We start from the raw sequence: 13,513 nt of genomic DNA, 5'->3' as shown, positions 1-13,513 counted from the left end.
TGCTTTCGTATATAGCATATATTGTTGTCTGAAAAAATCATAGAGATCGGTGGTATATATATTATATACTTCATATAAACTGTCATATTGACCCCTTTTTTACGGCTAGAAGCTTCAAGATTCATCAAATTTCATCAAATAGTTACGTTTACGTCATATATTTTTGAAATACGTGATTCGTAGCCATAGTTTTTACATGCAGACCACAAAAAACGTGAAGCATTACATCCTCACACAGATTACCTACCTATTTTTTATTTTATATTTATCTTAAAAATCGTTTAGATATGTTCAAATTTCACCAAATGCTTACGTGTATAGCATATATTGTTGTCTGAGAAAATCATAGATACCGGTGGTATATATAGTATATATCCCATACAACCGATTGTTCAGATAAGAAACTTTGCGCAATTTCTTCCCCATTTTAACAGTTATAAGCTTCAAATTTCACCGATTGCTTACGTATATAGTATGTATTGTTGTGTCAAAAAATCATAGAGATCGGTGATATATATAATATATATATGATGGTATATATAGTATATATATATATTATATATATATCTTTTTTACGATTTCGGCCCCATTTTAACAGCTAGAAGCTTAAAATTTCACCAACTGCTTACGTGTATAGCATATATTGATGTCTGAAAAAATCATTGAGATCGGTGGTACACATAGTATATATCTCATACAACCGATTGTTCAGATAAGAAACTTTGCGCAATTTCTGCCCCGTTTTAACAGTTAGAAGCTTCAAATTTCACAAAATGCTTACGTATATAGCATATATTGTTGTCTGAAAAAATCATAGAGATCGGTCGTATATATATTATATACTTCATATAAGCTGTCATTTTGACCCCTTTTTTACGGCTAGAATCTTCAAAATTCATCAGATTTCATCAAATAGTTACGTTTTCGTCATATATTTTTGAAATACGTGATTCGTAGTCATAGTTTTTACACGCAGACCACAAAAAACCTGAAACTTTGCATCCTCACACAAAGTACCTACCTGTTTTTTATTTTATATTTATCTTAAAAATCGTTAAGGTATGTAGATCTGTTCACTATATATTTCTTATCTTATACATCCGATTATTCGGAGATTACGAACGGGATAAGATTATTGTTCAGCCCCATTCATGAAAGGTATGAAGTCTTCGGCACAGCCGAAGACAGTCCCGTTCTTACTTGTTTATTTTATATTTATCTTAAAAATCGTTTAGATATGTTCAAATTTCACCAAATGCTTACGTGTATAGCATATATTGTTGTCTGAGAAAATCATAGATACCGGTGGTATATATAGTATATATCTCATACAACCGATTGTTCAGATAAGAAACTTTGCTCAATTTCTTCCCCATTTCAACAGCTAGAAGCTTCAAATTTCATCAAATTCTTACGTGTATAGCATATATTGTTGTCTGAAAAAATCATTGAGATCGGTGGTATATATAGTATATATCTCATACAACCGATTGTTCAGATAAGAAACTGTGCGCAATTTCTGCCCCTTTTTAACAGCTAGACGCTTCAAATTTCACCAAATTCTTACGTATATAGCATATATTGTTGTCTGAAAAAATCATAGAGATCGGTGGTATATATATTATATACCCCATATAAACTCTAATTTTTGCCCCCTTTTTACGGCTAGAAGCTTCAAAATTCATCAAATTTCATCAAATAGTTACGTTTACGTCATATATTGTTGAAATACGTGATTCGTAGTCATAGTTTTTACACGCAGACCACAAAAAACCTGAAACTTTGCATCCTCACACAAAGTACCTACCTGTTTTTTATTTTATATTTATCTTAAAAATCGTTAAGGTATGTAGATCTGTTCACTATATATTTCTTATCTTATACATCCGATTATTCGGAGATTACGAGTGGGATAAGATTATTGTTCAGCCCCATTCATGAAAGGTATGAAGCCTTCGGCACAGCCGAAGACAGTCCCGTTTTTACTTGTTTTGAAATAACTTTTTAACAAAGGGTGGACAAACGAAAAATTTTCCTAGACAATCGTGGACAAACGAATGGCATTTGGTTTTTTTAATTACTCGTAAATGGGGGTGCCAACTTCACACACGATTTTTGTTTTTTTGAAATAACTTTTTAACAAAAGGTGGGCAAACGAAAAATTTTCCTGTACAATCGTGGACAAACGAATGGCATTTGATTTTTTTAATTACTCGTAAATGGAGGTGCCAACTTCACACACGATTTTTGTTTTTTTGAAATAACTTTTTAACAAAAGGTGGACAAACGAAAATTTTTCCTGGACAAACGTGGACAAACGATGGACAAACGAATGGCATTTGATTTTTTTAATTACTCATAAATGGAGGTGCCAACTTCACACACGATTTTTGTTTTTTTGAAATAACTTTTTAACAAAAGGTGGACAAACGAAAATTTTTCCTGGACAAACATGGACAAACGTTGGACAAACGAATGGCATTTGATTTTTTTAATTACTCGTAAATGGAGGTGCCAACTTCACACACGATTTTTGTTTTTTTGAAATAACTTTTTAACAAAAGGTGGACAAACGAAAATTTTTCCTGGACAAACGTGTACAAACGATGGACAAACGAATGGCATTTGATTTTTTTAATTACTCGTAAATGGAGGTGCCAACTTCACACACGATTTTTGTTTTTTTGAAATAACTTTTTAACAAAAGGTGGACAAACGAAAAATTTTCCTGGACAATCTCGGACAAACGAATGGCATTGGGTTTTTTTAATTACTCGTAAATGGAGGTGCCAACTTCACACACGATTTTTGTTTTTTTGAAATAACTTTTTAAAAAAAGGTGGAGAAACGAACATTTTTCCTGGACAAACATGGGCAAACGATGGGCAAACGACGGACATACGATTTAGCACAATAAAGCGAGACAAAAAATTTTTTGGGTGTTTTCGAAAAAAAATGTTTTTGTTATAACTTTTTAACAAAAGGTGGACAAACGAAAATTCTTCCTGGACAAACGTGGACAAACGATGTACAAACGAATGGCATTTGGTTTTTTAATTACTCGCAAATGGAGGTGCCAACTTCACACACGATTTTTTTTTTGAAATAACTTTTTAACAAAAGCTGGACAAACGAAAATTTTTCCTGGGCAAACGTGGACAAACGATGGACAAACGAATGGCATTTAGTTTTTTTAAATACTCGCAAACGGAGGTGCCAACTTCACACACGATTTTTTTTTTTGAAATAACTCTTTAACAAAAGCTGGACAAACGAAAATTTTTCCTGGACAAATGTTGGACAAACGAATGAGATATGGTTTTTTTAATTATTCGTCCAAGTAGGTGCCAACTTCACAGAGCTCACTCTCTTGACCGAACGTGGACAGGTATGTGCTATAATATGGGCTGGAAAACCTCTACTGAGCGGACATGAACCTCTTGTCGGCGTATACTGAGATCTGCCCCCAAATTCGCTAAAACTCCATCGCCAAAAATAACTAAAACGGTATAAAGTGCGCAGAAAAGTATGTAATATTTAGTAGCAATCTGGAGTCATGCGCTCAACCGAGAAGAAGAAGCATTGGAGGGACTTCGCATCTTTACTATGTACCCGGTTACAAAGGGATAGAAGGTAACGAAAAGGCCGACGAGTTGGCAAAAGGGGATTTGCATATGATCTGATCCATCAAGCATTAAAGGCGTGGACAGAAGCGTGGTGCTGCAAAATTTCTAAGACCATGTGCATTGGCGGCAGCCGTAGTGCTACGCATACTACACCGAAGATCCTGGGTTCACGCCCCGGGCAGAGCAACATCAAAAGTTTAGAAAGAAGTTTTTTTCATTAGAAAACAAGTTTTTCTAACTGAGCTCGTCCCTCGGCAGTGTCTTGGCAAACACTTCGAGTGTATTTCTGTCATGAAAAGCTTCTCAGTGAAAACTCTTCTGTGCTTACAAATGCCATTCGGAGTCGGAATAAAACATGTAGGTGCCGCCTCGCCCATTTTCAAGACAAATGTAAAGGAGCACGACGAAAATTGTAAGAGAAGTTCGATTTAAGAGAAGCTCGATTAAAAGTTTTTGTGCAAATCCTATGACGTTAGACTTACAATGTTCTTATATCTCTAAAGCGAGAATACTTAGGGCTCACGATGGGTATACTAATTGGACACTGCCTTCTGACGTAAAATGCTTATAAGTAGGGTCTCATCAGCAACAGCCGATGTAGGAAGCGCGAGTTGCTGCATGTAACGATTGAGCACGTTCTGTGCTCGTAATCTACGCTCGCGTGGTTAAGGCTTTAGCTACTAGTGGCGGCAGAGTTGCCAGATCTCGAGGCAGCGATTAGGCTAAGTCCTAGAAAACTTCTAGTATCGCCGTCCGATATTCTATAACCTAGGTTCTGCTACTTAATTGGGGTTTGTTTTTCCCTTTCGTCAAACAAATTCTGGTAACACCATGGACCGGCCAGTGCAATATACCTATCGCTAGCTCATTGTGTTTATATTCGAGCTCAAAAAATATTTTCGTAGCATGAAAAGTGGGGAATAAATTACAGCAAAAATATGTACATCCTTTTTAAGTGTCTTGTTCAATTGCGGTTTTCACTTTACAAACTTTTGCATAGAATTTGTATTGCTGTGTTTTTATACCCTTCATGAACATCAAATGGTATATTAACTTTGGTCCGATGTTTGTAATGTTGAGATACATATATAGAATATAGACTCACCATTAAGTATACCGAATTGATCAGGGCGACGAACTGAGTTTATATAGCCATGCCCGTCTGTCCGTCCGTCCGTCTGTCTGTTTGAACGCAAACTAGTACCTCAAATTTAGAGATATCTCAATGAAATTTGGCACAAGGCTGTATTTTTGTATTATATTAGACATTTTTCGGATGCGGTAGGATCGGACCACTAAAACATATATATCCAACCGATCGTTCAAATAAGACGATTTTGGTCATTCCTGTCGCAATTTAGAAAGTATAGACGTGAAACTCGGTGATATATATTCTAATATATCATAGAATATATCCTGATAAAATCACTTTGATCGGAGCTATATATAGTTATATCCCATACAACCGATCGTTCAGATAGAAAGATTTTTGGTAATTTCTCCCTTAATTTCCAATATAAAAACGTTAAACTTGGTGATATTTATTCTAATATATCATAGACGATTTCATGAAAAAATCATTTCGATCGGAGCTATATATAATATATATCCCATACAACCGATCGTTCAGATAGAAAGATTTTTAGCCATTTCTCCCCTAATTTCCAATATAAAAACATTAATTTTGGTGATATTTATTCTAATATATCATAGATTTCCTGAAAAGATCACTTTGATCGGAGCTATATGTATATAGTATATACCTATCCCATACAACCGATCGTTCAAATAGAAAAAATTTTGGCCCTTTCTCCCTTAATTTCCAATACAAAAACTTTAAACTTGGTGATATTTATTCTAAAATATCATAGAAGATTTCCTGTAAAAATCATTTCGATCGGAGCTATATATAATATATATCCCATACAACCGATCGTGCAGATACGGGGTTTTTACCCCAGCGGGTTAGGGGGTCAGAATATACCCGCGGTAGGTATGCCTGTCGTAAGAGGCGACTAAAATACGATTCAAGGGGCTGTGTAGCGCAGCCCTTCAGGTTGCCAGCGCAATATATAGCTTCTCCAAACCCAATTGTCAACCTCACCTATCCGCGGCGAATCCTGTTTCACTAACAGACGAGGCTCTGGCCACCCCAAGCTCCTCATGGAACTGGGGGGTGGAGAGGGAGGGATGGCCTGAAGGTTTAATGTGGCCATATAAATCGTTCCCGAGATGGTCGGACTAGCACCTTAATGGTGCTGTGTTACCGGAGCGTACCGGATCTGTATCCAGCAAAGGACCATCACATCGATAACACTCCCCAAAGCCTTCGGGGAGTATCCTTATCGCTACAACAACAACAACAACATAAGGGGTTTTTGCCATTTTTTATTTTAGATATATTTATCTTAAAAATGGTTTAGGTATGTACATTTGTTCACTATATATTTTTTGTTATCTTATACATCCGATTATTTGGAGATTCTTAGATTATTGTTCATCCCCATTCATGAAAGGTATGAAGTCTTCGGCACAGCCGAAGACAGTCCCGTCCTTACTTGTCTTTTTTTACTTTTGATATCTGCTGTCAATTTACCCTTGACCTTAATATAATTTATATACAATTTAATTAGCAAACGACACGATGTGCCCAAAGAGCCAAAGCGTATTTCTGGTTAGGAAGCACACACTTTACCACGGTACCACCTCCCCTTTTAGTTCTATAAGAGACAGTGATGCGTATTAATGCGCAACTAGCAAAAAGTACAAATAAAAACAGATTGCAAATGTTTTTAATCCCCCGGTAAAATTAATATTTTGTTGTTATTTCTTTTTTTTTCTATACTCACCTGAGTTCGACATCGGTGTAATGCATTTGATATTGTCACTGCTGCCACTACCACTGCTACTATTCGATTTAGTCGATGAGCCCCGCTCACCGCCACTTGTCGAACTGTTGCCATGCGATGAGATCGTTGTTGATGATACTGGTGAGCCAGTATTATTATTACGGTTTTTATTATTATTGTGACTATTGCTATTGTTGGTACTATTACTGTTGTTGTTGCTTTTATTATTGCTATTTACAACATTTGTCTGTTGCTGTTGTTGATTTTTGTTATTTGTTGTATTATTTCCACTATTATTGTTGCCATTTGTTGGACTGCGCTCCACAATATGCCCACATCCAAGCACTTCCAAGCAACGACCAGAACGTGATGAGCCACGCGTTGTACCATTGCCAGCTACACCGCTTACGACGCCGCCTCCATTAGTACCGCCAACGCCCGCCGCACCACCACCATTACACACACTGGGCAAATCGAGGCGTGTATTTGAGAGACGATTTTCGCGATCGACCGCGGCGATAACGCGTCGCAATTTATCGTTCTCTAGTTGAATCTGCAGTGAGAGAGAATGTGTGAGAGAAAGGGAATATAGCGAGTGAGTAAAGCAAGCAGATCAAACAGTTTGCTAAAAGGCATTGCATGCCTTTAGGCGTTGTAGCATGCAGCAGCGCTTAGAAAAATAGCAGTGTAAACTTTTTATTAAATTTCGATTATTAAATACTTCTTTTTTTATTTTCAAAATTTAAAAAACTTTCATGAATTTTGAAGCTGAAACTATGCAAACCAATCTCAAAAACGTTTTTAAAAAAATCTAAAATCCGATAAAATTTTGTATTTGTTGTTCTCAGAATTTTTTGTGTATACGATTTTGTAGCCCAATCAATTTTAGTCATACAAGTACAAGTAGTAGGTCTTTCAAAATTTCCATTGATTTTTGAAAAATTTTTTTCCGCAGCGGGTTTTAAATTTTCCTCCATACAAAGTGTCAAAACATCTTTTTTACATGTACGAAAATCTGGAACACTCTTCGGAAAAAAATTCTCAAAAGTCAAGACGAATTTCGAGAGACCTGTAACTTATATTTTGTTGGACTAAAATTGATTCATCAAAAAACTGCATAATCAAACAAATTTAACAAAGCCCAAATTAAAAGTTAAAGATCTTCGTAAAATTTACTTGAATTTTCAAATTTTATCGAAAACAGTTTTGGTATTGGTTTTATAGAAGTTTTTTTTTTAAATATCGCAAATAAAAGAGAGACGAATTTAATTGACGAAATCTGATAAAATCTTTCCAATGCTAATTTTCTGTTAGTTACTGTACATTATCTGCTTCAGCTACACACGTAGCAAATTTTTCTATAAATTTGTGTATCTCGTATATTTTTTTGTTTATTTACCGGCATTTCGCAACGATCCAACATTTTTTTTATATTCTCAGCTTGAGAATTTCTGCTGTGTCCTGAGGGACGTTTTAGTTCAGTTTTTAGAAAAGTTCTTCCAATTTGCCGGACACGTGTACATTTGCGTTTGTGTTACGGAGAGCTGAAAAAAAATAAAAAAGATAAATTAAAATCGTTAATTTCATAGATTTTTACAAATAAATGTTATACTGCTAAGTCATAAAGAGTCCACAGCGGGTTAGGGGACTTAAAATATACCCAAGTACCCAAATCGTTCAAGGAGTTGTGTAGCATAATTTATAGCTTCTCCAACCCCAGGCGAATCCTGTTTCTTTAGCAGCTGAGGCTCTGACGACCCCAAGTTCCCTATGGTTGGACTAACTCTCAATGGTGCTTGTTACCGGAACGTTCCGGATCTATATTGATGATAGCAGGACCGTGAGACCATTCTAAATTATAGGTTTCTCAATATTTGTAGGCAAAAGACCCAAGTTATTTGAGTCGGGGCTTTTGAGATCGGGACGTAAAAGTTGAATGTCTGGATAGATGCAGCAATGGTTTGCGATATCGCCTTTCTTGTGTTTTGGAGAGAGCACACTTAAATTCCAATCTGGAGGCATGGTTCATCCGACCATATTTTGCATATTCTTTACACACTCTTCGCCTCTTTGTTTGAACAGCTCGGCGGCTATTCCTTGGCGGCTAGTTGGCGCCTTGTGATTTTTTATCCGGGATATTGCTAACCTCACCCCGTCATAGTCGAGCGCCGGTACGTGTTTTCGATCATTGGCTATTGAGTTATCGGGTTCGTCTTCTCCCTTGCTGGCAAGCAAAGAGAAGTGTTCCTTTTACAACTTACGCAGCGTGGTCCTATAGCCAACGACTTTATTTTACGAGGCAGCGCGCCATTTCTAACCTTACATAAGCACACATGTACAACAAACACACAACAACAAATAAACACAAAACAATAAATGCACCAAAGCAACAAACCCACAAAGAAGGTCAAGCGACTAGAATTACTGACTTTTACCTATCTCAGTCAGCCACACAAATGTATCAGTAAAAACCAGCCTTGGTTCGGAATGAACACACAGCACATACACATAAATATACACAAGCATCAATTTTGACAATACCTGATCATGTACCTACGAACTATAAAAACAAGTTAAACGACAACAACAGATCACAACGAAAATCGACACTGATGATGGCACAACGCCGAAACCGGTTTGTCTCGAAACAAAATTTGATAAGGGATGACGGAAAATCGTTCCAATATACATCATTTATCCACCCTGTCGGAAAATTAACAAAACAAAATAAGCCATACATATTGTAACGAATTTATTTGCAACTCTTCTTATTTGCAACCTTCTGCTAAGTTCGAATCATTAAACTGTTGAATAAATAACTCCAATATTTAATAATGCAAAATGGCCTTTATTAAAGTACTTCACAATAAATAACTCTACTATTGCCCGACAGATTGCGTGCTTAATCAAAACTGATTGTAGCGCCTCAATCGTTGGTGGTTTTATACTCTGTGATTTCCTCGTGGCATCTTCTAGGCGCTTCCAGAATTTACTTAGTTACCGCCATATAATTATAACTACAGATGCACGTATATAGCTTCTCATATGTGTGTATTTGTGAGCGACACTTCCACAATTACAATTGCATACTTTTGGGAGCATCTCATATAAGATATCTGCATGTGTTTGTGCATCTCTTCTCTGCTGCGTGTACGTACATATGTGTAGACATAATGATTTATTCGTTTATGTAGATACATGATTGATTTATGGATGTGCATACAGTCACTGCCTAGCATCGGCTTAGAGATGGCAGTACCCCTTAGTGTTGCTAATATTCGGAAGACGGTATCACTGATCTTCTTCACAACTTTATACGGGCCTTCCCAACTGCACCGAATCTTGGATGGCACACCTTTCTGCCGGTGAGGGTGGTATAGAGTACCAAATCTCCCCCCAAGAAACCTTCCGAATCATAATTCTTGTCGTACCTGGTTTCATCCTACTATTCCTTACCCTGGGCCGTTCCCTAACACTCTGTTCTTTGGACAATGAACTACTTCGCAGAGTTTGCGCTTGACAGATTGGCTTCGCATAATCAATATCGTTCCCACGTTTCACAACAGTAGTGCGCCCTGGCTTGTAACTACCCTCGCATTCCTTCTGGGAAATTCTTTCCTTCGTCTTCGTGCGACCCTTTAGTTTTGTCAATGCCAGTGTTTCTCTCGCAGGTACTTTTGATTTCGCTTTATTTGGCACATTCGATCAGAGCTTGTGACACCGTTTCTGCGAATGTTGGTTTTGGGTTTGCGTATGTAGCTCGCTTTGTTTCGACGTCCTGTATGCCATTTATAAAGCTCTGAATCTTTACCCTTTCAGTGTATTCCACGGGTGCGTCCGCATTTGCAAGATGTGCCAGCCTTTCAACATCCGACGCAAATTCTTGCAATGTTTCACCAGGCCTCTGGAAGCGATTCAGTAACTCCATTTGGTAAACTTGTCTCCTATGCTCAGTTCCGTTACGTCTCTCTAGACCGCCAATCAATGTTTTGTAGTTGTTCCGCTCTCCCTCGGGAATAGTCTGAAGGATTTCAGCAGCAGATCCTTTCAATGCAACGAATAATGCAGCAACTTTATCTTCAGCTCTCCAGTTGTTCACTGCTCCGGGCTTCTCAAACTGAATCTTAAACACCTGGAAAGGAACAGAGCCGTCGAAAGATGGAGTTTTTACCTTCGTATTGCATGCTAAAACAACTGGGCGATTTAGTTGCAACTCCTGTATACGACCTCTCAAAGCTTCTATCTCGGCATCCATTTTGTCCTCGAGCTGTACAATTTTTGTATGCTGTGCTTCTAACTGCGAAGACATTTGTGCCACCTACAATGATAAGTGCTCCTGTTGTGCTTCCATCTTGGATGTAGTCTGTGTCGACATTTCTGAAATACGCGTTTCTTGTGCTTCAATCTTCGATGTTATTTCTGACGACATTTCTGCAATATGTGTCTTCTGTTCTTCCATTTGTAATGTTATATTTGTCTTTTGTTCTTCCAGTTGGGAGGATATTTGCGACGACATTGATGTTACTGTCGATGTTTGTGCAGATATTGCAGCCAATATCATGTTCAAGTCTGTGCTCGTAACTGTCTGCGATGTTTCATTTTTCTCTTCAACTTTTGTTGTCTCCTCGCCATCAAGAGGAAAGACATACTCTTCCACGTTAGTTCCTTCTGCTTCCATTGCCTCTCGTAGTCGTGCTTGAAGTTCGATTTTAATGCCGCTTGTATTCAATCCACGGCCCTCCAACTCCTTCTTCAGCTGCTGGATCTTCAATTCGCTCCACTTTGCCATGTCCAAGTTGTATTCGAAGTTTTGGGAATTTCTTCAACAATTTCTCTTCTGACACCAATTGTAACGAATTTACTTGCAAATCCTCTTATTTGCAACCTTTTGCTAAGTTCGAATCACTAAACTGTTGAATAAATAACTCCAATATATAATAATGCAAAATGGCCTTTATTAAAGTACTTCACAATAAATAACTCTACTATTGCCCGATAGATTGCGTGCTTAATCAAAACTGATTGTAGCGCCTCTACCGTTGGTGCTTTTATAGTCTGAGATTTCCTCGTGGCATCTTCTAAGCGCTTCCAGAATTTATTTAGTTACCGCCATATAATTATAACTACAGATGCACGTATATAGCTTCTCATATGTGTATATTTGTGAGCGACACTTCCACAATTACAATTGCATACTTTTGGGAGCATCTCAGATAAGATATCTGCATGTGTTTGTGCATCTCTTCTCTGCTGCGTGTACGTACATATGTATGTGTAGACATAATGATTTATTCGTTTATGTAGATACATGATTGATTTATGGATATACATACAGTCACTGCTTAGCATCGGATTAGAGATGGCAGCCTTAGTGTTGCTAATATTAGTAATAATATATACTTTAGATTTTTTGAATCCTAATTGTGTGGAATAATTTTAGGCTCGTTCAACAGAACTTGATTAGTGACATTTGATTTTGCATTGTTTACAAATAATCTTAGTGAAAATCATTTCTTTATGGCCTTTTGCCATTATTTACCATATATTTATTTGTATTTTCATATCGAAAAAATACCAAAAAATGCTATAACCAAATATTTTCATAACATTATTATTGCACAATTCCGTAAAAGTCACACATTGCAAATGAAAAACGAAATGCTGCACTTTAAATGCCATTTGACAATGTAAACAGCATACGATAATGCCAATGTATACTGTTGTTTTGCTCGTTGTTGTTGCGGCCACTCTTTTATTGCAAATTCATTAGTTTGTAAGCTGATTCGCTTCCCCTTCCTCTTCCACTACGGCGATCAAACGCGCATCATAGCCAATGTACGTTTGTATTGTTGACGCTTACGCCAACATTAAATGTCAAATGAATTGGTTTGTTAGTTGTTGTTGTGTTGTTGGTGTTGCAGCTGCAGCGTGTCAGCTTGAATGAATAAATAATTGTCTGTCTGCCTACTTGCCTGCCCATCCATGCGCAAAAGTCGTGTCGCGCATGCGCATTAGCGCTACAAAATAAACCGCAAACTCATATCTTTTTTTAGTAGTCATTCCATTGCTGCTTTTAGCAAAAAACAAAATAGATGCGGTCGACAGGCGGCTCGTCATTGTCATAATAATGAATTGTATTCAATATGAGCCGTCATAGAGTAAAAGCGCATTCGTTATGAGTCGCGGCGGGCGCAAATGCAATCGCATATTAAGAAAACAACAGCTCATCAAAAGCGTTTGTCAATTTCTACAACACACACAATGACTGACTGACTGACTAGCTCGTTAAGTTTTATGTGCGCAGTAGTATCAGCTTTAATGCATTGGGATAAATGGTTGCATGTTTTTCTTTGTCTTTAAATCAGACATCGGCAAAATCAAAATGCAGATGTGTTAGTGAGAGCGCGATAATCGCGCACATCACTTGATGCATCGGTTTGGGTAGTTCATTCGCTTATTAGCAAGCAACAAGACAAGCTCGTTTGTTAATAGGGGGACTCATGATAGCATATAAACTTATAAGGTGTAAAATTATATCCATTTACACACGCGGTTATATGAACGCACCTAGTAATACTCTTGATAAACTTGATTGTTTTTCAGCTGTATTATTTCCAAAAAAATTTTTTTGATTGTTATACAAATTAAAAAATACCAAGATTAAGTGAAAAATCAAAACTAAAACGTCTTTACTAAGATATTCTTGTAAATTACTTGCTGGTGTTGGAGATTTCTGATGAAAATGCCTGCTGTAATGTCTGTAAGGTTGCATTCCTTTGTGTTTATCGCGTTTACACAATGAAATGTGCGCGTAAATTTATACAAATTGTGTAAATGATTTTTCATACAAAATTTGACAGCTCGTGCGTAAACTAGATAAATTTATACGTTTACACACTTTATAAGGCATTTATACGGTTACATGAGTCCCCCTAATATATTTTGAATACGCACAATGGCATGAAAAAGGCTTATACATTGTATTTGTGCAAAAGGGTTGGTCAACATTAAATATTTTTCGCTTGTGCGCCTTGAAAA

At 37.1% G+C, this 13,513-nt stretch overlaps 1 protein-coding gene across 9 annotated transcripts in view; it reads right to left on the bottom strand.

Annotated features, from left to right (window-relative positions):
* The window catches only part of Dyrk2 (Dual-specificity tyrosine phosphorylation-regulated kinase 2), a 296,262-nt gene that overhangs the window by 84,344 nt on the left and 198,405 nt on the right, over window positions 1-13,513 (bottom strand). For all 9 annotated transcript variants that reach the window (XM_067765263.1, XM_067765262.1, XM_067765261.1 and 6 more), the window contains 2 exons: window positions 7,875-8,019; window positions 6,476-7,028 (listed from right to left, as the gene is read on the bottom strand). In XM_067765263.1, the coding sequence (XP_067621364.1) occupies window positions 6,476-7,028; window positions 7,875-7,898 (577 nt within the window). In that variant the 5' untranslated portion in view covers window positions 7,899-8,019. The remainder of the gene's footprint in view (window positions 1-6,475; window positions 7,029-7,874; window positions 8,020-13,513) is intronic.

Source organism: Eurosta solidaginis, chromosome 2 (assembly GCF_040869045.1).
Source record: "Eurosta solidaginis isolate ZX-2024a chromosome 2, ASM4086904v1, whole genome shotgun sequence".
Lineage (NCBI taxonomy): Eukaryota > Metazoa > Arthropoda > Insecta > Diptera > Tephritidae > Eurosta > Eurosta solidaginis.
Note: the sequence above shows the minus strand (reverse complement) of the source record. Positions and strands in the feature narration are given on the sequence as shown.